This window comes from Papio anubis, chromosome 16 (genome assembly GCF_008728515.1).
Source record: "Papio anubis isolate 15944 chromosome 16, Panubis1.0, whole genome shotgun sequence".
Lineage (NCBI taxonomy): Eukaryota > Metazoa > Chordata > Mammalia > Primates > Cercopithecidae > Papio > Papio anubis.
Window position 1 is genome coordinate 19,024,211 of NC_044991.1, and position 27,593 is coordinate 19,051,803.

At 44.9% G+C, this 27,593-nt stretch overlaps 1 protein-coding gene across 10 annotated transcripts in view; it reads left to right on the top strand.

The window, feature by feature from the left end:
* PRR14L (proline rich 14 like) overlaps positions 1-27,593 on the top strand; it is a 70,564-nt gene that overhangs the window by 38,317 nt on the left and 4,654 nt on the right. For 8 of the 10 annotated variants that reach the window (XM_021944117.2, XM_021944114.2, XM_021944115.2 and 5 more), the window contains 4 exon segments: positions 6,565-6,636; positions 7,566-7,737; positions 9,927-10,033; positions 23,985-24,056. In XM_021944117.2, the coding sequence (XP_021799809.2) occupies positions 6,565-6,636; positions 7,566-7,737; positions 9,927-10,033; positions 23,985-24,056 (423 nt within the window). 10 annotated transcript variants of the gene reach the window in all.

Below are 27,593 nucleotides of genomic sequence, written 5' to 3' on the forward strand. Positions count from 1 at the left end.
CGCCCGGCTAGTTTTTTGTATTTTTTTAGTAGAGACGGGGTTTCACCGTGTTCGCCAGGATGGTCTCGATCTCCTGACCTCGTGATCCGCCCGTCTCGGCCTCCCAAAGTGCTGGGATTACAGGCTTGAGCCACCGCGCCCGGCCTAATTTTTTATTTTTATTAGAGACGAGGTTTCACCATGTTGGCCAGGCTGGTCTCGAACTCCTGACATCTGGTGAGCCTCTCACCTTGGCCTCCCAAAGTGCTGAGATTACAGGTGCTAGCCACCACGCCCAGCTGAATCTTTTCTACTCTTGCATCCACCTTGCAGAAAACAAACACCCATTACAAGTGAAAGACTATAAATAGTAACACATAATCGCTTGTAACATTATCTCCTTCACAAAGCATTAAACAACCAGCACCTAACTCTGTTTGATATATAGAGGACGCAAAATAAATATATGTTTAGTTAATGAATAAATTACATAGGTATCACCAGATCTGGTTTATGAACCCCTGCCTTTCTTTTGGCAATGTAGAGGCTTCAAAAATTGGCATTTACCTACTTCAGTTTTAGGATTTATAGAACTTAAAGTGAACTGGGAAGGAGTTCTTGTGGTGTGATCATTGAGAATAGTTGGAAATAGTTTCATCAATATCATGGTACCTTCCAATTGAAAATAGAGAAAAAAAAGAGAAGAAAAAGTCTAGAGTTAAACTACTCAGCTTAAAAATCCCTGGCCGGGTGTGGTGGCTCATATCTGTAATCCCAGCACTTTGGGAGGCCGAGGCGGGCGGATCACGAGGTCAGGAGAACAAGACCATCCTGGCTAACGCAGTGAAACCCTGTCTCTATTAAAAATACAAAAAATTAGATAGACGTGGCAGCAGGCACCTGTTGTCCCAGCTACTTGGGAGGCTGAGGCAGGAGAATGGCGTGAACCCGGGAGGCAGAGATTGCAGTGAGCCGAGATCACGCCATTGCACTCCAGCCTGGGCGACAGAACGAGACTCTGTCTCAAAAAAAAAAAAGAATCCCTAAAAAGCTGCTATAGACATGATAGATAAATCCTCCTCTTTGTAATTATTTAAGTAAACAAAATACTTTTTAATTTGCCCTTACTATTGATTGCTATAGTTGAAAGATTAGACATCAAAAAGCCTTAATATTCCAAATAACTTAGGAGGGCCTTGTTCATTGTGTGTCTCTAACATAGAATCATTGTTTGTCAATAAAGTGGGCTGGTTCAGGCGGGATGCAGTGGTTCATGCCTGTAAGCCTAGCACTTTGGGAGGCCAAGGCAGGTGGATCTCTTTAGTCCAAGAGTTTGAGACCAGCCTGGGAAACATGGCAAAACTTTGTCTCTGCAAAAAAATACAAAAATTAGTCAGGCATAGTGGCATTTGCCTGTAGTCCCAGCTACTCAGAGGCTGAGTCAGGAAGATCCCTTGAACCCAGGAGGCGGGGGTTGCAGTGAGCCGAGATCACGCCACTGCACTCTAGCCTGGGCAACAGAGCAGAATTCCGTCTCCAAAAAAAAAAAAAAATAGGCCAGGCGTGTGGTGGCTCATGCCTATAATCCCAGTACTTTGGGAGGCCAAGGTGGGCGGATCAACTGAGGTCAGAAGTTCGAGACTAGCCTGACCAACATGGAGAAACCCCGTCTCTACTAAAAGTACAAAATTAGCCGAGCGTGGTGGCGGATGCCTGAAATCCCAGCTACTCTGGAGGTTGAGGCAGGAGAATCGCTTTAACCTGGGAGGTGGAGGTTGTGCTGAGCCAAGATCACACCATTGCCCTCCAGCCTGGGCAACAAGAGCGAAACTCTGTCTCAAAAAATAAAAAAATAAATCCCATCTCTATTAAAAGTACAAAAATTAGCCAAATGTAGTGGTGCATGCCCATAATCCCTGCTACTCAGAGGCCAAGGCACAAGAATCAGCAGAGGTTGCAGTGAGCCGAGATCTTGCCACTATATTCCAGCCTGGGCGGCAAAGTGAGACTGTGTCTCAAAAAGCAAATTTCAACAACAAAGCTGCTGGTGGCCAGGTGAGGTGGCTTATGCCTATATTCCCAGCACTTTGGGAGGCTGAGGTGGACGAATCAACTGAGGTCAGGAGTTCAAGATCAGGCTAGCCAACATGGTGAAACCTTGCCTCTACTAAAAATATGAAAATTATCTGGATGTGGTGGTTCATGCCTGTTATCCCAGCTACTCAGGAGGCTGAGGCAGGAGAATTGCTTGAACCTGGGAAGCAGAAGTTACGGTTAGCCAAGTTTGCACGACTGCACTCCAGCCTGGGCAACAGAGTGAGACTCTGTCTCAAAAATAAATAAATAAATAAACAACAAAGCTGCTGGTTCATATTGTGTAGTTCCCTGAGCATCTTAGCAGAAAACTGAATAAATAGAAGTGTCAGAAAAAAAAAAAACCCGGAACATGAACATTACTGACTAAAATTAAAAGATGAATTGCTGTTACAAGTACATGTCCTACAGTTTTTTGTTGTTGTTGTTGTTGTTTTCCTGAGATGGAGGTTCGCTCTTGTTGCCAGGCTGGAGTGCAGTGGCGCAATCTTGGCTCACCACAACCTCTGCCTCCGAGATTCAAGTGATTCTCCCGCACCAGCCTCCCAAGTAGCTGGAATTGCAGGCCACCACGTCCACCTAATTTTGTATTTACGGGGTTTCTCCATGTTGGTCAGGCTGATCTTGAACTCCTGACCTCAGGTTATCTGCCTGCCCAGCCTCCCAAAGTGCTGGGATTACAGGCGTGAGCCACCATGCCTGGCCTTTATAGTTATTTTTTAAAGTTCACTTATTATGCCGAGGCGCGGTGGCTCATGCCTGTAATCTCAGCACTTTGGGAGGCCGAGGCAGGCGGATCACAAGGTCAGGAAATCGAAACCATCCTGGCTAACATGATGAAACCCTGTCTCTACTAAAAAAAATACAAAAAAAATTAGCCCAGCGTGGTGGCAGGCGCCTGTAGTCCCAGCTACTCAGGAGGCTGAGGCAGGAGAATGGCATCAACCTGGGAGGCGGAGCTTGCAGTGAGCCGAGATCGCGCCACTGCACTCCAGCCTGGGCGACAGAGCGAGACTCCGTCTCAAAAAAAAAAACAGTTCACTTATCATAAGACAACCATGAAAATACATTAGAGTGACTCACGTTGTTTTAAATGCTAGTGTACTGCTTTTATTGTCTACTTTGTTGATATGCCTCTAAAACCTCATAATTGCTCTGCTATGTATTTTTCTTTTCTTTGTTTCTTTTTTTTTTTTTTTTTGAGACAGAGTTTCACTCTTGTCTCCCAGGCTTTAAACTGTGTTACTTCTGGCCAGGTGCAAAGGCTCACACCTGTCATGCCAGCACTTTGGGAGGCTGAGTCAGGTGGAACATGAGATCAGGAGATGGAGACCATCCTGGCTAACATGGTGAAACCCCGTCTCTACTAAAAATACAAAAATTAGCCGGGCGTGGTGGCACACACCAATAGTCCCATCTACTCAGGAGGCTGAGGCAGGAGAATCATTTGAACCCAGGAAGTGGAGGTTGCAGTGAGCCAAGATCACGCCACTGCACTCCAGCCTGGGCGACAGAGCAAGACTCTATCCCCCAAAAATGCTACTTTCTCCAAACTATGTCTGTTCCTGAGGTTAGGATAGATGGTAGTTACTCTTTTCCTCCTGTGGAGGTGTAAACTTTTTGCCCCTTTTCGTCTTCCAGCGCTCTTCCTTTCCCACCTGATGTTTCTGTTTCCTGGTGTTGAAAATTTTCTCTGTTTCCTTCCCTATTTCTAGCTTTTTATTTTATTTTACTTTATTTTATTTAAATTCAAATGGAAGGTGGAGGGGGTGGTATTTATGGGTACTTCTCATTGGCTCTAAAAATGCCTTAACACCATGTGCCTGGGCATAGAGTTTAGAAGTTTAGCTGTTTTGGCCGGGCGCGGTGGCTCAAGCCTGTAATCCCAGCACTTTGGGAGGCCGAGACGGGCAGGATCACGAGGTCAGGAGATCGAGACCATCCTGGCTAACACGGTGAAACCCCGTCTCTACTAAAAAATACAAAAAACTAGCCGGGCGAGGTGGCGGGCGCCTGTAGTCCCAGCTACTCGGGAGGCTGAGGCAGGAGAATGGCGTAAACCCGGGAGGCGGAGCTTGCAGTGAGCTGAGATCCAACCACTGCACTCCAGCCTGGGCGACAAAGCAAGACTGCGTCTCAAAAAAAAAAAAAAAAAAAAAAGGAAGTTTGCTGTTTTTCTTTTCTTTCTTTCTTTTTTTTTTTTTTTGAGGCAGAGTTGCACTCTTGCAGAGTGAAACTCTTGTCTCCCAGGCTGAAGTGCAGTGGTGCGATCCCAGCTCACTGCAACCTCTGCCTCCTGGGTTTAAGTGATTTTCCTGCCTCAGCCTCCTGAATAGTTGGGATTACAGGCATGCACCATCACGCCCGGCTAATTTTGTATTCTTTGTAGATACAGGGTTTCACCAGATTGGCCAGGCTGGTCTCAAACTCTTGACCTCAGGTGATCCACCCACCTCAGCCTCCCAGAGTACTGGAATTACAGGTTTGAGTCACCGTGCCTGGCCAGAATTTTGCTGTTTTTCTAAACAAGCTTAGAAATGGTTTCTAGCGGGCCGAGCACAGTGGCTCATGCCTATAATGTCAACACTTTGGGACACTGAGGTAAGCAGATCACAAGGTCAGGAGTTGGAGACCAGCCTGACCAATATGGTGAAACCCCGTGTCTACGAAAAATACAAAAATTAGTCCAGTGTCGTGGCGGGTGCCTGTAGTCCCAGCTATTCGAGAGGCTGAAGCAGGAGAATCCCTTGAACCCGCGAGGTGGAGGTTGCAGTGAGTTGAGATCATGCCACTGCACTCCAGCTTGGGTGTCAAAGTGAGACTCCATCTCACAAAAAAAAAAAAGTTATAAAGAAATTAACTTTTAACTTTTAATAGGTTTTTTTGTTGTTTTTGTTTTTTGTGAGATGGAGTCTTGCTCTGTCTTCCATATTAGAGTGCAGTGGTGTGATCTCGGCTCACTGCAACCTCTGCCTCCCGAGTTCAAGCAATTCTCCTGCCTCACCCTCCCAAGTAGTTGATATTACAGGCACGTGCCATCATGCCCAGCTAGTTTTTGTATTTTTGTAGAGACGGGGTTTCATCATGTTGGCCAGGCTGGTCTTGAACTCCTGACCTCATGTGATCCACCTGCCTCGGCCTCCCCAAAGTGCTGGGATTACAGGCGTGAGCCACCACGGCCAGCCAATAGTTTTCTTCTATATAGCTATGTTGTTTTGTTTAGTTTGGTTTTTGAGACACAGTCTCCCTCTGTCGCCCAGGTTGGAATGCAGTGGTATAATCTCAGCTTACTACAGCCTCTACCTTCCGCATTCAAGCGATTCTCCTGCCTCAGCCTCCTGAGTAGCGAGGATTACAGGCACCCACCACCACACCCAGCTAATTTTTGTACTTTTAGTAGAGATGGGGTTTTGCCATGTTGGCCAGGCTGGTCTTAAACTCCTTGCCTCAAGTGATCTGCCCACCTCAGCCTCCCAAAATGCTGGGATTAGAAGTGTGAGCCACTGTGCCCGGCTGTGTAGCTATATTTTATGTGTAACTTGGCTTTAAAGAAAATAATTGGGACGGGCGCAGTGGCTTGTGCTTGTAATCCCAGCACTTTGGGAGGCCGAGGCGGGCAGATCACAAAGTCAGGAGTTCGAGACCAGCCTGGCCAATATGGTGAAAACCCATCTCTACTAAAAATACAAAAATTACCTGGGCATGTTGGCACACTCCTATAGTCCCAGCTACTCGGGAGGCTGAGGCAGAAGAATCTCTTGAACCCGGGAGGAAGAGCTTGCAGTGAGCCAGAATTGCACCATTGCACTCCAGCCTGGGCAACAGAGCGAGACTCAGTCTCAAAAAAATAAAAAGAAAAAGAAAATAATTGGTTTCTCTCTAATATTTTGTAAGGTTGTAGAAACTGGCAGATTTTATTTTAATAGAGTCAGTACACAACTGAGTGGTATAATATATTCTTTAAATTTTTATTTATTTATTTTTATTTAGAGATGGGGTCTTGCCCTGTCACTCAGGCTGAAGTGCAGTGGTGCAGTCTTGGATTACTTCGGTCTTGACCTTCTGGGCTCAAGTAGTCTTCTCACCCCAGCCCCCTGAGTAGCTGGTACCACAGGTGCACTCCACCACCCCTGGGTAATTTTTGTATTTTTTGTGGAGACAAGGTCTCGCCGTGTTGCTCAAGCTGATCTTGAACTCCTAGGCTGAAGCGATCTGCCCACCTCAGCCACCTTGCCCAGCCACTGTTCTTTATTTCTGTCTCCGCTTTCTTTCCATTTAAGTTAGAAAATAATCTTCCTGTCAATCTGCCTCCATTCCAGTGATGCGCACATAAATGTAACTCTCCTGGTTGGGAAGCTTTCCTCTTTCTGGGTAACTGACATTTCTTGTCTTCTTGGGGCTATCATGTGCTAATACCCACAATAACGTCAAAACCTTTCCTGTTATCCCACTGCCCTTACCTGTTGCTTTTGTACTTTTGCTTTACTTTAGCCACACCATGTTACCATATGTGCCTCTTCCAGGCATGGAAGCTACATATAACACCAGCGGCAGTCAAACAAGGTGAGCACATGAGGCTCAGTGCGTGTGCACATGTGTGTGTGTAAGAGAGTGCATGCATAGGTGGCATGGATCATCTGTGGCATGACTTTGATCTCTTGTCCTTGTAAACCTGATCTGTGTCTCTCAGATAAACATCTCTGAGATTGAAATCTGTTCTATTACAAGCAGCAACTAGGAATTTGTAATCAATACCATTTGTTTAAAAAAAAAAAAAAAAAAATTGAAAATCACTAACCAGCTTATTGTACCAGAAGTCACCTCTCAAGCTACTTCATGTTTTATAGCCAACTTCAGTCCCTGGACAGGGTTGATCTCATCTGAGCGCTCTTCATTTGTGTGGTTTACCAGATACCTTCCTCACCCAAAAATTCTGTTCCTTTTTACAGTTTTCCTTATAAAACTCCATAGCAATAAAATGGATTACACATTCTTGTAATTTTTTTACATACGTGGTACAGGCTATGTCTGGAAGTGACTAGAAAGCAGGTTGACTGAATATGTCATTCCTGGAAAGAAAGAAAAAGTATTGAGGCCTAGATGTTAAGAAGTTGAGGCTGGGTGTAGTGGCTCATGCCTGTAATCCCAGCACTTTGGGAGACCTGGGCAGGCGGATCACCTAAGGTCAGGAGATCGAGACCATCCTGACCAACATGGAGAAACTCTGTCTCTACTAAAAGTACAGAATTAGCTAGGAGTGATGGCACATGCCTGTAATCTCAGCTACTTGCGGGTGCTGAGGCAGGAGAATCGCTTGAACCTGGGAGGCAGAGACTGGCTGCATTGAGCCAAGATTGCACCATTGCATTCCAACCTGGGCAACAAGAGCGAAGCTCCGCCTCAAAAAAAAAAAAAAAGAAGAAGTTGAATGTGCTGGAAGTAGAAAGGGAACCGCTCTCATATCTTTCTTCTCTTTCTCTTCATGGTGCTAGGCTGGAGCCTCCATTCCCTGCCTTGGTACCAAAGTCTTGCTTGGTAGCAGAATCAGCTGTCAGCAAGCTCCTGCTTTCAGCCTCTGAGTTCCAGGTTCCTGGATTGGATGAGCTGGATGGTGTGAAAGCAGCATGCCCCTGCCCACAGAGCAGCCCTCCAGAACAGAAAGAGGTAAGTGTAAAGTGCTGGTGGGGTCAGGTGATGGTGGCCATTGTCAACTCACATCACATGGTAACTACAGACTGGCCTCTGAGTATCTTTACATACCACCTTTAGTGTCAGCCGAGTCCTGGAGAGTACTAAGCCAGGAGTTTTTCTCTTCGCCAATAAAGGACACAGCGGACTTTTTAATCTGCACTGTTTTCCAGATACTTTTTTCTTGCCAACAGCATGTAACTGTTTAGAGAATTGGACCAAAGAGCTGCTTTGTGCATTCAAAGAGATGAGTGGATGGTGATGATGTTCAATTTTGCAACCTCTGTTGTCTTCGATAGTTGCAAACTTTCATGTTGACAGTTCAATATCTGAACTGAATGTACGATTCTTGTTTTGATGATATGAAGGGAGTAGTTGCTTAAAACACAGCAGGGACCGGGCACAGTGGCTCACGCCTGTAATCTCAGCACTCTGGGAGGCTGAGGTGGGTGGATCGCTTGAGTCCAGGAGTTCAATAGAAGCCTGGGCAACCTGGCGAAACCGTGTCTCTACAAAAAATACAAAAATTAGCTGACCGTGGTGGTGCACACTTGTAGTCCCAGTTACTTGGGAGGCTGAGGAGGGAGAATTGCTTGAGCCCAGTAGGTGGAGGTTGCAGCAATGAGCCCCGATTGCATCACTGCACTCCAGCCTAAGTGACAGAGTGAAATCCCATCTTAAAAAAAAAAAAAGGCCGGGCACGGTGGCTCAAGCCTGTAATCCCCTCAGCACTTTGGGAGGCCGAGACCATCCCGGCTAACCTGGTGAAACCCCGTCTCTACTAAAAAATACAAAAAAAAACTAGCTGGCCGGGCACAGTGGCTCAAGCCTGTAATCCCAGCACTTTGGGAGGCCAAGATGGGCAGATCACGAGGTCAGGAGATCGAGACCATCCTGGCTAACAGCGAAACCCCGTCTCTACTAAAAAATACAAAAAAAAAAAAACTAGCTGGGCGAGGTGGCGGGCGCCTGTAGTCCCAGCTACTCGGGAGGCTGAGGCAGGAGAATGGCGTAAACCTGGGAGGCGGAGCTTGCAGTGAGCTGAGATCCGGCCACTGCACTCTAGCCTGGGCAACAGGGCGAGACTCTGTCTCAAAAAAAAAAAAAAAAAATGCCGGGCACAGTGGCTTGTGCCTGTGATCCCAACACTTTGGGAGGCTGAGGTGGGTGGATCACCTGGGGTAAGGAGTTTGGGACCAACCTGGCCCGCATGGTGAAACCCCATCTCTACTAAAATTACAAAAATTAGCCAAATGTGGTGGTACATGCCTGTAATCCCAGCTACTCTGGAGGCTGAGGCGGTAGAATCACTTGAACCCAGGAGGTGGAGGTTGTAGTGAGCCTGGATTGTGCCACTGCACTCCAGCCTGGGCGACAGAGTGAGACTGTGTCTCAAAAAATAAATAAGGCCAGATGCGGTGGCTCACATCTGTAATCCTAGCACTTTGGGAGGCCGAGGTGGGCAGATCACCTGAGGTTGGGAGTTTGAGACCAGCCTGACCAACATGGAGAAACCCTGTCTCTACGAAAAATAAAAAATTAGCTGGGCGCGGTGGCACATGCCTGTAATTCCAGCTACTCAGGAGGCTGAGGCAGAAGAATCACTTGAACCCAGGAGTCAGAGGTTGCAGTGAACCAAGACCATGTCATTGCACTTCAGCCTGGCAACAAGAGCAAAACTCTTGTCTTAAAAAATAAATAATAAAATTAAAAACCAGCAGGAATAGGAGTGGGAGCTTTGTCATAAACTACTTACTAGAATCATCTCTAAAGTGAGGTAGCAATGTCTTTAAGTGCCAAGCCAAGGGACTTTATATTTTAAAATGTCTTACAATATGCCAGGGCTGATAGCATGCACCTATAGTCCTAGCTACCACAGAGGCTGAGGCAAAAGGATCACTTGAGCCCAGGAGTTCCTGAGCAGCCTGAGCAATATAGCAAGACCCCATCTAAAAGTAAACATTGCCAGTTACGGTGGCTTATACTTGTAAATCCAGTGCTTTGGGAGGCCAAGGCAGGATGATCATTTGAGTTCAGGAGTTCAAGGCTGCAGTGAGCTATGATTGCACCACTGGGCCACAGAGTGAGACCTTGTCTCAAAAAATACATAAATAAATAAAATGTCTTAAAACGTGACCATCTTTCTTCTTAATCCTTAAAAATAGGCTGAGCCAGAGAAGAGGCCAAAGAAAGTCTCACAGATTCGCATCCGGAAAACCATTCCTAGACCAGATCCTAATCTTACCCCCATGGGCCTTCCTCGACCCAAAAGGTGAGCTCCTTCTCTATTACAAGCTAGGTTCACTTTTTTGGAAAATTGTTTGTCATAATATAATTACCCTTTAAATGGTCCTACACTCTGAGAGCCATTTATTACATTTCTAGGAATTTACCCTAAAGAATTAATTAGTACTGTCGCTAGATATTTATATGCAAGGACATTTTAATATATTGCGTACATAATCTTAATCCTCCAGTGTTGCGATGAGGAACCTGTGTTAGGTTGTAGCATTGATCCTGGCACATGTGGTTTCTGTCTGTCACAGGATTTACCCAACCCCAGAGCTCAAGCTCCTAAATACTCTGCACTAAACTGGAAAAGGACCTAAAAGTCCTGAGTTTAGTTTTTCTTAAAAAAGATCTCCAGACTTATATTTTCTTCTGATCGATTTTGCTCCTCCATTTCTTATCAGCAAATGGAAGCCTAACAGTGGTCTCTCAGGAACTTCCCTGTAAAATATGAATAAGAATTCCCAACACTTAAGATTTCTATACAGGGCCGGGCGTGATGGCTCATGCCTGTAATCCCAGCGCTTTGGGAGGCTGAGGCGGGTGGATCACAAGGTCAGGAGTTTGAGATCAGCCTGGCCAACATGGAGAAACCCATCTCTACTAAAAATGCAAAATAAGCTGAGTGTGGTGGCATGCGCCAGTAATCCCAGCTACTCAGGAGGCTGAGGCAGGAGAATCGCTTGAACTCGGGAGGTGGAGGTTGCGGTGAGCCAAGATCGTGCCGTTGCCCTCCAGCCTAGGCAACAAGAGTGAAACTCCGTCTCAAAAAAAAACGAAAAGAAGATTTCTATACAGTGTAATTGAGAAAAGAATGTGTACTACTTCATCCATTATAGTGCTTCACACAACACGAATAAAATAAATAATCATTTGTTAGGATCATGATTGATGTTCCACTTCTGCACTATAATCTTTATCTTAATATGTTGTATTTTTGTCTTAATGGTTCTTTTGTTGATCTATTGTATGTCTTTTCAAGAGAAACTTTTAAAATATTTCAGATATCCGAGATCTGAGATCGAGTAGTATTTATTACTCAAATGAAAAAGGATTCATTATCAGTTGTATTCTCTCTTGCATTTGTATGTCTGAAGAACCTTGTTTACATAAATAAGTAGTTGGGAGAGGAAGGAGTTTTAATACAGTAAAGTCATTCAATTATTTCCACTTCTTTCAAGTTATATGCCAGAAAATCACAGTGATCTAGCATTATATTTAATGAAAACAAAAGATTGAAAAGCACTCAGTCATAAAGGTTCTGTTACCCAGGAATTAGTGGCAGTTACTGTCTCAGTGTCTGAACAGACCAAGAAAGGTCCAGTAAATGTCAAATGCCAGATCCTCTTTCACTTAGAGGTACTTTATTCATTCCAATATACTGAAAGAGGGTTGAGAAAAATAAAATTTTTAATAAATCTTTGCCTAAACTTAGGATGTCTTTTGATAAAATGCTTTTAATCAAATGTACTTTTGTAAAAAAAGAAAAAAACCCTTGAAGCTGCAGATTTTAGTACATTAAGTTTATGGAAGAGCCGGGGCATATAATTTAATTGGTGGAAGCAATTTATTATTTAAGCCCATCAAGCAAATCATTCTTCCTGACTTTTCTGTTTTCCAATTCAAGTAAATATGTTAATTTATCCTTTTAAGAAAATGATATAGGCCGGGCGCGGTGGCTTAAGCCTGTAATCCCAGCACTTTGGGAGGCTGAGACAGGCGGATCACGAGGTCAGGAGATTGAGACCATCCTGGCTAACACGGTGAAACCCCGTCTCTACTTAAAAAAATACAAAAAACTAGCCGGGCGAGGTGGCGGGCGCCTGTAGTCCCAGCTACTCGGGAGGCTGAGGCAGGAGAATGATGTGAACCCGGGAGGCAGAGCTTGCAGTGAGCTGAGATCCGGCCACGGCACTCCAGCCTGGGCAACAGAGCGAGACTCCGTCTCAAAAAAAGAAAAAAAAAGAAAAAAAGCAAATGATATAAAACACCGAGAAATAAATTATGTAGTATAAATGGTAAGGTATTTTTCTAAAAGTCTTAAAGTCATAATTTATCCATTTCAATAATGCAGGTTGACTATCTCTTATTCAAATTATTGGGACCAAAAATGTTTCAGACTTCACATTTTTTCAGATTTTGGAATATTTGCATTATACTTACCAGCATCCCTCATCTGAAAATCCCAAATGCTCCAGTGAGCATTCCCTTTGAACGTGACCTTTGAGCATCATGTTGGCGCTCAGAAAGTTTCAGATGTTGGAGCATTTCAGATTTTGGATTTTCAGGTTATGGATGCTCTTAATAACCCAATAGTGCCAACCTGTGCATTACTAAAACAACATGACGCCAGGAGCGGTGGCTCATGCCTGTAATCCCAACACTTTGGGAGGCTGGGGTGGGTGGATCATTTGAGGTCGGAAGTTTGAGACCAGCCTGGCCAACATGGTGAAACCCCATCTCGACTAAAAATACAAAAATTAGCCGGGCGGTAGTGGCACGCACCTGTATTCCCAGCTACTCAGGAGGCTGAGGCAGGAGAGTCACTTGAACCCGGGAGGCGGAGGTTGCAGTGAGCTGAGGTCACAGCACTGCACTCCAGCCTGGACTGGGGTCTCAAAAAAACATTTCTCATTACTGAATTTATAATAAAGCATTGTAAATTTTGAAGTGAGGAGTATGGTAGAAAGCATGATAATTGCTTTAGTAAATGTGTATGCATACATGAATTAAACTCTAGTATTAGACTTTTAAGAATGATTCACAATTATTGTAAAAATCAGAACTAAATCTATTAATTTATATAAGTCTCAATGATTGCTCTTTTTTTTTTTTTTTTTTTTTTTTGAGATACAGTTTTGCTCTTGTTGCCCAGGCGGGAGTGAGCCACCAAGCCCAGCCTGCTTTTATATTTAATATAAGAGAAAAGTATATTGGACAAACCAATTGGCAGGGCAGTTTATCACATATATTTTGATATATTTTTTTTTTTGAGACGGAGTCTCGCTCTGTCGCCCGGGATGGAGTGCAGTGGCCGGATCTCAGTTCACTGCAAGTTCCGCCTCCCGGGTTTACGCCATTCTCCTGCGTCAGCCTCCCGAGTAGCTGGGACTACAGGCGCCCGCCACCTCGCCTGGCTAGTTTTTTTTTGTATTTTTTAGTAGAGACGGGGTTTCACCGTGTTAGCCAGGATGGTCTCGATCTCCTGACCTCGTGATCCACCCGTCTCGGCCTCCCAAAGTGCTGGGATTACAGGCTTGAACCACCGCGCCCGGCCTTGATATTGTTAATGGGAATAGAAGTTATAACATCTGGCCGGGCATGAATAGCTCATGCCTGTAATCCCAGCACTTTGAGCAGCACTTAGAGAGGCCAAGGCGGGTATATCACCTGAGGTCAGAAGTTCGAGACCAGCCTGGCCAACATGGTGAAACCCTGTCTCTACTAAAAATACAAAAATTAGCTGGGCATGGTAGCAGGCACCTGTAATCCCAGCTACTCATGAGGCTGAGGCAGGAGAATCGCTTGAACCCGGGAGGTGGAGGTTGTAGTGAGCCATGATTGAGCCACTCTGTCTCAAAAAAAAAAAAAAATTACAACATCTTATAGGATCAGATCAGAAGGGACTGACTACTTGAATTAAATATTTATAGTATGAATTGATAAAAGTTCATGCGTTAACCAAAGGAAATTACTTAAATTTTTTCTGTGGGTTTTGTGCACTTCAAGTATTTGATAGGCCCAGTAAAACATTTATATATATAGGTAGATATATTTTGTTTGTTTTGTGACAAGGTCTCGCTCTGTCGCCCAGGCTGGAGTGTAGTGGCATGATCATGGCTCACTGCAGCTTCAACTTCCTGGGCTCAGGTAATCCTCCTACCTCAGCCTCGTGAGTAGCTGGGACTACAAGCGTGTGCTACCATGCCCAGCTAATTTTTGTATTTCTGGTAGAGATGGGATTTTGCCATGTTCCCCAGGCTGGTCTTGAACTCCCAGGCTCAAGTGATCTGGCCACCACCTCCCAAAGTGCTCAGATTACTGGTGTCAGCCATTGTGCCCATCCCATGAATATGTTGAGTGTAACTTTTCTAAGTGATGACATATTGTTGATAAGAAGTGAGAATAGCTAGAAAAAATTTTGTATATAATTAAATACATGAACAAGCTATTTTTAGTGTTTGAAGCTCTCTTTCCTAAATAAGGTCTTTTTCTTAAGTAGACATTATTTGATGATAATCGAGGTGAACAAAGCAAAGTCACTCTGACAACTCCTTTCCATGAGATACCTGAAATCAAGTGTGTTAACACTGGCCCAAATACTCAATTTCTTCTTTTTTTTTTTTTTTTTTTTTTGAGACAGAGTATCACTGTGTTGCCCAGGCTGGAGTGTAGTGGTGCAATTTTGGCTCACTGCAACCTCCACTTCCCAGGTTCCAGCAATTCTCGTGCCTCAGCCTCCCGAGTAGCTGGGATTACAGGCACCTGCCACCACACCTGGCTAATTTTTTTTTTTTTTTTGAGAGAGTTTCGCCCTTGTTGCCCAGTCTAAAGTGCAATGGCATGATCTCGGCTCACTGCAACCTCTGCCTCCCAGGTACAAGCGATTCTTCTGCCTCAGCCCCCTGAATAGCTGGTATTACAAGCACATGCCACCACACCCAGCTAATTTTTGTATTTTTAGTAGAGACAAGGTTTCACTGTGTTGGCCAAATTGGTGTGGAACTCCTGACCTCATGTGATCTGCCTGCCTTGGCCTCCCAAAGTTCTGGGATTACAGGCATGAGCCACTGTGCTCGGCCCCAAATACCCAATCTCTAAAGGCACTGTTCTCTCTTAACTGAATAATGTATAGTAAAGGAAAAGAAAAGCCCAAGACAAGTTTATGGTGATTTCATTAATCACTGGAAAGGGCTTAGCAAAATGAGTGATTTGATTGATGTATCAAAGTAGAATTCAGGATGGATAGGAGCTGTTCTGAGAGAATTTGTGGGAACAGAGAGACCTGCAAGAGCAATTCAGGACACTTCTCAGGTATATCACTTTTAGAATAAATCAGAGATTGAGCCAGGCATGGTAGTTCACACCTGTAATCCCAACACTTTGGGTGGCCAAGGTGGAAGGATCACTTGAGCCCAGGAGGTTAACAGCAGCCTGGGCAACATAGTAAGACCACATTTCTACAAAAATTAATAATAAGGCCAGGCGTGTTGGCTCATGTCTGTAATCCCAGCACTTTGGGAGGCCGAGGTGGATAGATCATGAGGTTAGTAGTTCAAGACCAGCCTGGCCAACATGGTGAAACCCCATATCTACTAAAAATACCAAATTAGCCATGGTGGCATACACCTGTAATCCCAGCTACTGGGGAGGCTGAGGCCAGAGAATCGCTTGAACCCAAAAGGCAGAGGTTGCAGTGAGCTGAGATTACACCACTGCACTCCAACCTGGGCAATAGAGCAAGACTCCATCTAAAAAAAGAAAAAAAATTAATAATAATAATGAAAGAAAAAATAGAAATTAAAGATTGAGTGGTTGATTCCCCTACAGCTGGGTTCTCGTGTACTCTGTGGAAAGTCTTTAGGTACATTAATGTAAAGACCACTGGTCTAACGTATTTAGTAGCAACCTAATTTAGCTCTTAGGATTTTTACCTTAGTTTATGTATTGGTTCAGGTCCAATCAGGAGACAGAAATCACACAGTATTTTAAATAGGGGAAGTTTATTATAAAGCATTAAACTATGACAGGGAGTAACCTTAAATGTAGAGACAATCCTGAAGGGTACACTTGGGCTAAGGGAGAGTACCCTAGGAAGGGCAAACTTGGAAGGGGCACCACCTCCCTGGAGTTGAAACTTGGTTGGAGAAGGTGAGGTTGCAGCCCATTGGATGGCTGGGTTGCAGAGGCCAGAGCTGGGCAAGCAGGAAATAACAACCACCTTCTGGAGCACAAGACAAGGCTGCTGCAGAGGGAGGTGCGGCACTGCTCTGATGCAAGGCCTGGAGCATGTGGTTTCTGCTTCAGGAGAGCAACAGGAAATGACCGTCAGGAAGTCAGGTTACCATTGAGGGCATAAGGCCTGGAGTGCCCTATCTGTGTTGGGAAGCCTGCAGCAAAGTGGTCGCCAAGCTAAGGCTTCAAGGTCACTGAGGGACCTTGGCCGCACCACTAGGGCAGAGAAGGCCCAAAACATCCCAACATACATTAATCACTGATGGCCCATGCTGCAGGAGCAAGAAAAAAAGCTCACCAAACCAGAAAGAGAAGCTGCCTTCCACCTGCATTGTTCCTCCAACACCTTGTGACAAAGGTTAGTAGCATCATAGTCACTGCAAAAGAGAAATGCTTAAAGGGCCTAGGATTCCGTTATCACAGAGCAGGTACTGAAGGGCAAATTTTGAGCTGAAAAGCAATAATTTCATCACTGGCATATAGTCAACAGTAAAATTTTGATACATTATTCGCTTGACAAAGAGCTGTTTTTTTTGTTTTTTTGTTTTTGTTTGTTTTAAGTAGAGGTGGGGTTTCACCATGTTGGCCAGGATGGTCTCAATCTCTTGACCTCATGATCCATCCATCTTGGCCTCCCAAAGTGCTGGGATTACAGACGTGAGCCACCACGCCCGGCCTAATTTTATATTCTTAATAGAGACAGGGTTTCACCATGTTGGTCAGGCTGGTCTTGAACTCCTGACCTCAAGTCATCCACCCGGCCCAAAACATGTTTAAAAGTTGATTCTGGTCAGGTATGGTGGCTCTAGCCTGTAATCCTAGCACTTTGGGAGGCTGAAACGGGTGGGTCACTTGAGGTCAGGAGTTTGAAACCAGCTGGCCAGGCACGGTGGCTCACACCTGTTCCCCAGGCTGGAGTGCAGTGGCACGATCTCGGCTCATCGCAGCCTCCACCTATCAAGTTCAAGCAATTCTCCTCCCTCGGCCTCCAGAGTAGCTGGGATTATAGGTGTGCACTACCACGTTGGCTAATTTTTGTATTTTTAGTAGAGACAGGGTTTCACCATGTTGGCCAGGCTGGTCTCAAACTCCTGGACTCAAGTGATTTGCCCACCCTTGGCCTTTCAAAGTGCTAGGATTACAGGCATGAGCCACCGTGCCTGGCCTATAGTATGTTTTATGTGTTTAAAGAAATACAAGTGGGTTGAAAATATGAATAATGAAGCAAGATATACTTGAAAATAACCAACTACATTTAAAGTAGAACTGTACAGAATTTCTAAAAATGTAAAATTGAGTAATCAAAATACAACTTTAATAATGCGTTAACAGCAAGTTAAATAGAGCTAAATAGTGTTAACGAACAGGAGCACAACAGAACAGAATTTTCACAATGAAGTACAGAAACAAAAATATGATCAAGGGAGAGGAAGAGGTAAGAGGAGAGAATTGAAGGAGGATGTGGAGCAACAGACACTCTCAATCACTGCTGGTGGGAATGCAAAATGGTTTATAGCCTCTTTGGAAGACAGTTTGGCAATTCCCGTGCAGAACTAAATGTACATACCATACCATACAGCAGCTGCACTCCTTGGTATTTACCCAAATGAGTTGAAAACATTTCACACAAAATCTGTACATAAATGTTCATGGCAGCTTTATTCAGAATTTCTAAAACTTGGAAGCAACCAAGATGTCTGTCAGTAGGTGAATGAATAAACTGTCTGGACAGTGGAATATTACTCAGTACTAAAAAGGAATTAGCTGTCAAGCCATGAAATGATATGGAGGAATCTGAAATGCATACTGCTGAGCGAAAGAAGCCAATCTGAATAAACTATGTACTGTATGAGTTCAACTCTGTGACATTCTGGAAAAGGCAAAACCATGGAGACAGAAGTCACCAAGGGTTGAGGGGAAGGAAGGGATGACTAGGTGGCGCACAGAGGGTGTGTAGGGCAGTGAAAACTGTTATGTGTGTTACTGTAATGGGGGATACATGGCATTATGTGTTTGTCAAAACTCATAGAAAACAACAAGGGTGAGCTCCAATATAAACTGGACTTTTGGGTGGTAATGTATCAATATATGTTCATTGTACAACAGTTGTACACTCTGGAAGGCTATCCATGTGTGAAGGCAGGGGCTATATGGGAACTGTCTACTTTCTGTTCAGTCTTTCTGTGAACATAAAACTACTGTAAAAAAATAAAGTATAAAAAAAGAAAAGGTGACCACGCATGGTGGCTCACGCCTGTAATCCAGCACTTTGGGAAGCCAAGGTGGGAGGAATGCTTGAGCCCAGGAGTTCAAGGCCAGCCCGGGCAGCATAATGAGACCCTGTCTCTACAAAAATAAAAATAAAACTAACCAGGCGTGGTGGCACACTCCTGTAGTTCCAGCTATTTAGGACTCTGAGGTGGAAGGATCACTGAGTCTAGGATTTTAAGGCTGCAGTGAACTATCATCAAACCACTGATCTCCAATTTGGGCAAGAAAGCGAGACTGTCTCCCCATGCCCAACTGTCTCCGACAAAAAACAAGATAACATATAACCCACAGAACTGGAGAAAATATTTGCAAATCACACATCTAATAAGGGTCTGGTATCCACAAGCAATAAAGAACTCTTATAGTTCAACAACCAAAAGACAATAACCATATTTTTTAAATGGACAAAGTATTTCAGTAGACATTTCTCCAAAGAAGATAGACAAATGACCCACAAGCATTTGAAAAGATGCTGTTGACATCATGAGTCATCAGGGAACTGCAAATCAAAACCATAGTGAAACCCCACTTCCCACCCACTAGGATGGGAAGAAAAAATAAAACAGAAAATAAGTGTAGTAAGGGTGTAGAGAAACTCAAACCCTTATACACATCTCATGGGAATGTAAAATGTTCCTGAAAAAATTGGTTACCGTATGACCCAACAATTCTTCTAGGTATACACCTAAAAGAATTGAAAACATGCCAGGCATGGTGGCTCACGCCTGTAATCCCAGCACTTTGGGAGCCTGAGGCGGTCAGATCACCTGAGGTCAGGAGTTGGAGACCAGCCTGGCCAATTTGGTGAAACCCCATCTCCACTAAAAATACAAAAATTAGCCAGGAGTGGTGGTGCTTGCCTGTAACCCCAGCTACTCGGGAGGCTGAGGCAGGAGAATTGCCTTAACGCAGGAGGTGGAGGTTGCCGTGAGCTAAGATTCCACTCCTGCACTCCAGCCTGGGTGACAGAGCAAGACTCTATCTCAAAAAAAAAAAAGTAATTGAAAACATACATTCACCAAAAAACTTGTGCATGAATGTTCACAGCAACATTATTCGTAGTAGCTAAAAAGTGGAAACCAAATGTTCATCAGTTGATAAATGGATAAAGAAAAGATGGTATATCCATAGATGGAGTATTATTCAGCCAGGAAAAGGAACGAAGTACTGATACATACTACAACAGTGGTTAACTATGAAAACAGCACATTCGGCCGGGCGCAGTGTCTCAAGCCTGTAATCCCAGCACTTTGGGAGGCCGAGGTGGGTGGATCACGAGTTCAGGAGATCGAGACCATCCTGGCTAACACGGTGAAACCCTGTCTCTACTAAAAATACAAAAAACTAGCCGGGTGTGGTGGCGGGCGCCTGTAGTCCCAGCTACTTGGAGGCTGAGGCGGGAGAATGGCGTGAACCCGGGAGGTGGAGCTTGCAGAGAGCCGAGATCGGGCCACTGCACTCCAGCCTGGGCCACACAGCGAGACTCTGTCTCAAAAGAAAAGAAAAAAAGAAAACAGCACATTTTATATGATTCATTTTATATGAAATGTCTAGAATCCTTAGAGACAGAAAGTAGTTTAGTGGTTACCAGTGCTGGGTGGTAGGGGAGAGTCCAGGTGACTGCTAAAAGTAGGTTTCTTTTTGGAGTTATGAAAGTGTTTTAAGGCTGGGTGTGGTGGTTCATTCCTATAATCCCAGCACGTTGGCAGGTAGAGGCAGGAGGATCGCTTGAGCCCAGAAGTCTGATACCAGCCTGGGCAACATAGTGAGACCACATCTCTACAAAAGATCAGGTCAGGTGTCATGGCTCAACCCTATAATCCCAGCACTTTGGGAGGCTGAGACTGGAGGATCACTTGAGCCCAGGAGTTCAAAGCTAGCCTGCACAACATAGACAAACCCTATCTCTACCAAAAGTAGTTTTTAAAAATTAGCCAGACATGCCTGTAATCCCAGCACTATGGGAGGCCAAGGTGGGCAGATTGCCTGAGGTTAGGAGTTCAAGACCAGCCTGGCCAACATGGTGAAACCTTATCTCCACTAAACATGGTTTTTAAAATTAGCCAGGCATGGTCGTGGGCACCTGTAATCCCAGCTACTCGGGAGGCTGAGGCAGGAGAATTGCTTGAACCTGGAAGGTGGATGTTGCAGTGAGCCTAAACTAGATCACACCACTGCATTCCACCCTGGGCAACAGAGTGAGACTTGGTCTCAAAAAAAAAAAAAAAAAAAGAAAGAAAGAAAGTAGCTGGAGGCCAGGTGTGGTGGCTTACACCTGTAATCCCAGCAGTTTGGGAAGCCGAGGCTGGCGGATCACGAGGTCAGCAGTTCGAGACCAACCTGGCCAATACAATGAAACCCCATCTCTACTAAAAATACAAAAATTAACTGGGCATGGTGGTGCATACCTGTTGTCCTGTAGTCCCAGCTACTTGGGAAGCTGAGGCAGAAGAATCACTTGAACCTGGAAGGCAGATGTTGCAGTGAGCCAAGATCACGCCACTGCACTCCAGCCTGGGCAACAAAGCAAAACTCCGTCTCAAAGAAAAAAAAAAAAATGAGCCGGGCATAGTACTGTGCACCTGTAGTCCCATTTACTTGGGAAGCTGAAACAGGAGGATTGCTTCAGCCAGGGAGGTCAAGGGCACAGTCATCTATCATTATGCCACTGCACTTTAACCCAGGCAAGAGAGTGAGACCCTGTCTTTAAAAAAAATGAAAAACTAGGCTGGGCGCAGTGACTCACGCCTGTAACTCAAACACATTGGGAGGCCGAGGTGGGTGGATCACCGGAGGTCAGGAGTTCAAGACCAGCCTGGCCAACATGGTGAAACCCCATCTCTACTAAAAAATCAAAGTTACAGCTGGGCATGGTGGCTCATGCCTGTAATCCCAGCACTTTGGGAAGCCGAGATGGGTGGATCATCTGAGGTCAGGAGTTTGAGACCATCCTGGCCAATGTGATGAAACCTTATCTCTACTAAAAAGTCAAAGTGGCCAGGCGTGGTGATTCACACCTGAAATCCCAGCACTTTGGGATGCTGAGGTGGGCGAATCACAAGGTCAGGAGATTGAGACCATCATGGCTAACACTGTGAAACCCTATCTCTACAAAAATATTAAAAAATTAGCCAGGTGTTGTGGTGGGTGCCTGTAGTCCCAGCTACTCGGGAGGCTGAGGCAGGAGAATGGCGTGAACCTGGGAGGCGGAGCTTGCAGTGAGCCAAGATCACACCACTGCACTCTGGCCTGGGCGACAGAGTGAGACTCCGTCTCAAAAAAAAAAAAAACCGGTCAGAGTTACAGCTGGGCATGGTGACTCACGCCTGTAATCTCAACACTTTGGGAGGCCGAGGTGGGTGAATCACCCGAGGTCAGGAGTTCAAGACCAGTCCAGCCAACGTGGTAAAACCCTCTCTTTTTTTTTTTTTTTTCAGGTAAACTTGCTTCCATTTTATTCCTAAATAACATAACTATTTAACAGAAAGATAAAAAGGCTGCATACCTCCCTCAAAATTTGCCCACAAGGAAATTCCTAGTAGGCAAAGGACAGACAGAACTCAAAGTCATCACCCTGAGGCTCACATGAGACAAATGCATATATATGGTTGCTTCCTCTGCCCTATTATTTTTTTTTCTTTTTTATTATATTTTAAGTTCTAGGGTACATGTGCACAACGTGCAGGTTTGTTACATATGTATACTTGTGCCATGTTGGTGTGCTGCACCGATCAACTCGTCAGCACCCATGAACTCGTCATTTACATCAGGTATAACTCCCAATGCCAATGAAACCCTATCTCTACTAAAAATACAAAAATTATCTGGGTGTGGTGATGTGTACCCGTAGTATCAGCTACTTGGGAAGCCGAGGCAGGAGAATCGCTTGAACCCGGGAGGCAGAGGTTGCAGTGAGCTGAGATCGCTCTACTGCACTTCAGCCTGGCAACAGAGCAAGACTCCATCTCAAAAGAAAAAAAAAATCAAAAATTAGGCAGGTGTGGTGGCAGACGCCTGTAATCCCAGCTACTAAGGAGACTGGGCAGGGGAATTGCTTGAATCCGGGAGGTGGAGGTTGCAGTGAGCTGAGGTCGTGCCATTGCACTCCAGTCTGGGCAACAAGAGTGAAATTCTGTCTCAAGAAATAAATAAAATAAAAAATAAAAAAATAAGCCGGCTATGGTGGCACACACCTGTGGTCCCAGCTACATGGAGGCAGAAGCAGGAGTATCTGTTGAGCCCAGCCCAGGAAGTTGAAGCTGCAGTGAGCCATGTTTGTGCCACTGCAGTCCAGCCTGGGTGACAGAACAAGACCCTATCTCATAAAAAACTGGACTAGATGAGATAGTGGTGATCATGAATAACCTAGTGAGTATTTTAAAAATCACTGAATTGTACATTTTAAATGGATGAATTTTATGGTATGTGAACCTGGACTCCTTGGAGAGTGATTACAGGTCTAGGGCAGGAAATGAATAAGATGAATGCATCTTGTCATACCAGAAAGTAGCAGAGCTCTCAGAGACTCCTAGGGTCATGTCAAAGGGATTCAGGAGCCAGTTTTTTGTTTGTTTTATTTTTTAATTTTTTATAGAGACAGGGTCTTGCTTTGTTGCCCAGGCTGGTCTCAAACTCCTGGGCTCAACAATCCTCTTGCCTCAGTCTCCCAAGTAACTGGGACTACTGTTGGGAGTCACCATGCCTGGCTCTCAAGAACCAGTTTGAAGAGATTCCCTGTGGCCACAGATGAGACCAGCTGAGCCTCAAAAGAATAGTAAGTTCAGTAGATTACAGCATATCAAATATAAACCCAGTAGTTCATAATGATACTTAAAAAAATTTAATACCATTGGCCATCTTTGGAAGATACTGGGAAACCAACTCATTGTTTTGGAAATTGGTTATGAAAGGAAAAAAGCAAGCATATGGCCTGCTTTTACTATTCAAGCTGTACCTCAGAGTTACTGTATAATTGATAGGTATGAAGAGTTTTGTGTGTGTGTGTGTGTGTATATATATATATCTTTTTTTTTTTTTTTTTTTTTTTTTGAGACGGAGTCTTTGTCACCTAGGCTGTACCTAGCCTCAGAGTCCTAGGCAACAGAGCAAGACCCATCTCTAAAACAGAAAAAAACAAAAAAGAATATATAGTTTCCTAGTCAGTGGAGGGAGATAGAAAAAAAAAGAACAGTCAATTCATGAAAAGAAACATTGCAAAGACAGCACAAACAACAGCTGTAAAATCGATATAAATCTATGAAAAATAATAGATATAAATCTAAATATATCATTCCCAGTAAGTATTAATGGACTCAGTTACATAAAGTTGAAGGTTGGTACCCTGGAAAAGAAAATCCAGTACACATTTTTTCCAGTACACATTGTTTGCATGAGGCACATCTAAAACATTACAGATAGGTTGGAGCAAATGTAAAGGATAGCATTGGGAAATCAATCTCTTCCCTCTTAGGAGAACACGAGGCTGTGCACAGTAACTCATGCCTAATTTTTTTTTTTTAATCTAGCCTGGCGTGGTGGCACACACCTGTAATCCCAGCTACTCAGGAGGCTGAGGCTGGAGGATGGCTAGAGTTCAAGGCTGCAGTGAGCTATGATCAGGTCACTGCCCTTTTGCCTGGGCAACAGAGCAAGACCTTGTCTATAAAAAAGAGAGAACATGAAGAATTTTTTTCTTTCTTTCTTTTCAGGTTAAAGAAGAAAGAGTTTAGTTTAGAAGAGATATATACCAACAAGAATTATAAATCTCCTCCTGCAAACAGGTAGGTAATTATAGCTGGGAAATGGAAGAATTTGAAATGATTGATGTGAATCTCCAGCCCTTTCACTTTAGAAAGAGTTTATGTTCAGTTGTACCAATATTGGGTCTTATAAATAGCTAGAATTGGTATTTTTCAATTCCAGCACTTGAATTAGGGTCAGTAATAGGATAGGAAATAAAGTGTACTGGGTTACATAAAATGTAGCCAGGTGCGGTGGCTCACGCCTGTAATTCCAGCACTTTGGGAGGCCAACACGGGTGGATCACGAGGTCAGGAGTTCGAGACCAGGCTGACCAACATGGTGAAACCCCGTCTCTACTAAAAATACAAAAAATTCCCATCACTTTGGGAGGCCAAGGCGGGCAGATCACGAGGTCAGGAGATTGAGCCCATCCTGGCTAACAGTGAAACCCTGTCTCTACTAAAAATACGAAAAAAGCTGCGTGTGGTGGCAGGCACCTGTAGTCCCAGCTACTCGGGAGGCTGAGGCAGGAGAATGGCGTGAACCTGGGAGGCAGAACCTGCAGTGAGCCGAGATTCCGCCACTGCACTCCAGCCTGGGTGACAGAGCGAGACTCTGTCTCAAAAAAAAAAAAAATTAGCTGGGCATGGTGGCTCACACCTGTAATCCCAACTACTTGGGAGACTGAGGCAGGAGAATTGCTTGAACCCAGGAAGAGGAAATGCCAGTGAGCCGAGATCACGCCACTGCACTTCAGCCTGGGCAACAGAGCTAGACTCCATCTCAGAAAAAAAAAAAAAAAAAAAAGAAAATGTAGTCTCAGCCGGAAGCAGTGGCTCACACCTGTAATCCAAGCACTTTGGGAGGCCAAGGCAGGCGAATCACCTGAGGTCAGGAGTTTCAAGACCAGCCTGGCCAACATGGTGAAATCCTGTCTGTACTAAAAATACAAAATTAGCTGGGTGTGGTGGCACACACCTGTAATCCCAGCTACTTGGGAGGCTGAGGCAGGAGAATTGCTTGAATGAGGAGGCGGAGGTTGCAGTAAGCCAAGATCATGCCACTGCACTCCGGTGTGGTCAAAAGAGTGAGACTCTGTCTTAAAAAAAAAGAAAAAAAAAAGGAGTTGGGCACAGTAGTTCACGCCTGTAATCCCAGCACTTTGGGAAGCTGAGGTGGACGGATCATCTGAGGTCGGGAATTCGAGACCACCCTGACCAACATGGAGAAACCCTATCTCTAATAAAAATACAAAATTACCCAGGTGTGGTGGTGCATGCCTGTAATCCCAGCTACTCAGGAAGCTGAGGCAGGAGAATAGCTTGAACCCCGGAGGCAGAGGTTGCAGTGAACCCAGATCGCACCATTGCACTCCAGCCTGGGCAACAAGAGCGAAACTCCATCTCAAAAAAAAAAAAAAAAAGAAAGTACAGAGGCTGGGCGCGGTGGCTCACGCCTGTAATCCCAGCACTTTGGGAGGCCGAGGCGGGTAGATCACGAGGTCAGGAGTTCAAGACTCGCCTGGCCAAGTTAGTGAAACCCCATCTCTACTAAAAATACAAAAATTAGCTGAGCGTGATGGCGGGCGCCTGTAATCCCAGCTACTCGGGAGGGTGAGGCAGAGAACTGCTTGAACCCAGGAGGCAGAGGTTGCAGTGAGCCGAGATTGTGCCACTGCACTCCAGCCTGGGTGATAGAGCGAGACTGTCTCAAAAAAAAAAAAAAGTACAAAGAAGTAGTTTGTATTTATATTTTTACCAAATATGCTGACTTCAGGACTGATAATCATTGATTTTTCAGATATGATTGTAAACCCAAATACAGGAAGAGTTTCACTTAGGTCTGATTTCAATTAAAGTCAGTGAACATTTATTAAATGCCCACTGTTTCTAGAATATAGGAGAACTCTAGGATTTTATTCTAAGATTTTGTATGTCTGCTCTAACACATTTGTACAATTATTACAACATCTTTGCCGCATTGCTAAAAATAAATAAAGGCTGGGCACAGTGGCTCACACCTGTCATTCTAGCACTTTGGCAGGCCAAGGCAGGCAGATTGCTTGAGCTGAGGAGTTCAAGACCAGCCTGGGCAACATGGTGAAACCCCGTCTCTACTAAAAACACAAAAATTAGCCAGGCACAGTGGCCTGCACCTATAGTCCCAGCTACTCAGGAGGCTGAGGCAGGAGGAGAATTGCTTGAGCCTGGGAGGCAGACGTTGCAGTGAGCTGACTTCACGCCACTGCACCCCAGCCTGGGTGACGGGAGTGAAACCTGTCTCAAATGAAAAAAAAAAAGGGAGGTATTGGAAACAACTCAACATTTAAAATATTACTAGGGTTCTCATTAATTTACTTATAATTACTTATAATTAATTCCTTATAATGGAATCTACTGTGTAACCATTTAAAAAAATGAATCAGAGCCAGTGGCTCATGCCTGTAATCTCACCACTTCGGGAGGCCAAGGAGGGAGGATCACTGGAGCCCTGGAGTTGGAGACCAGCCTGGGCAATATACCAAGACTCCATCTCTACAAAAAGAAAAAAAAAAATTCTTTTTAAATTAGCCAGACATGGTGGTGCATGCTTATAGTCCCAGCTACTTGGGAGGCTCAGGTGGGAGGATTGCTTCAGCCCAGGGTGTCGAGGCTCTAGTGATCTGTGATTGTGATTGTGCCACTGCACTCCAGCCTGAGTGACAGAGTGAGACCCTGTCTCAAAAAAAAATTTTTTTTTTAAAGATGAGTCAGGGCTGGGTGCGGTGGCTCACGCCTGTAATCCCAGCACTGGGAAGCCGAGGCAGGTGGATCACCTGAGGTCAGGATTTCGAGACTAGCCTGGTCAAACTGGTGAAACCTCATCTCTGCTAAAATTACAAAAAAATTGGCTGGGCACGGTGGCTCATTATAATCCCAGCACTTTGGGAGGTCAAGGAGAGTGGATCATGAGGTCAAGAGATCAAGACCGGCCGGGCGCGGTGGCTCAAGCCTGTAATCCCAGCACTTTGGGAGGCCGAGACGGGCGGATCACGAGGTCAGGAGATCGAGACCATCCTGGCTAACACAGTGAAACCCCGTCTCTACTAAAAAATACAAAAAAACTAGCCGGGCGCGGTGGCGGGCGCCTGTAGTCCCAGCTACTCGGGAGGCTGAGGCAGGAGAATGGCGTGAACCCGGGAGGCGGAGCTTGCAGTGAGCTGAGATCCGGCCACTGCACTCCAGCCTGGGCGGCAGAGCGAGACTCCGTATAAAAAAAAAAGAGATCAAGACCATCCTGGCTAACAGAGTGAAACCCTGTCTCTACTAAAAATACAAAAAAAAAATTAGCTGGGCGTGGCGGCGCACGCCTTTAGTCCCAGCTACTTGGGAGGCTGAGGCAGGAGAATGGCGTGAATCCGGGAGGTGGCACTTGCAGTGAGCCGAGATTGCGCCACTGCACTCCAGCCTGGGTGACAGAGTGAGACTGTCTTAAACAAACAAACAAAAAATTAACCAGGTGTAGTGACACATGCCTGTAATCCCAGCTACTTGAGAGGCTGAGGCAGGAGAATCGCTTGAACCCAGGAGACAGGT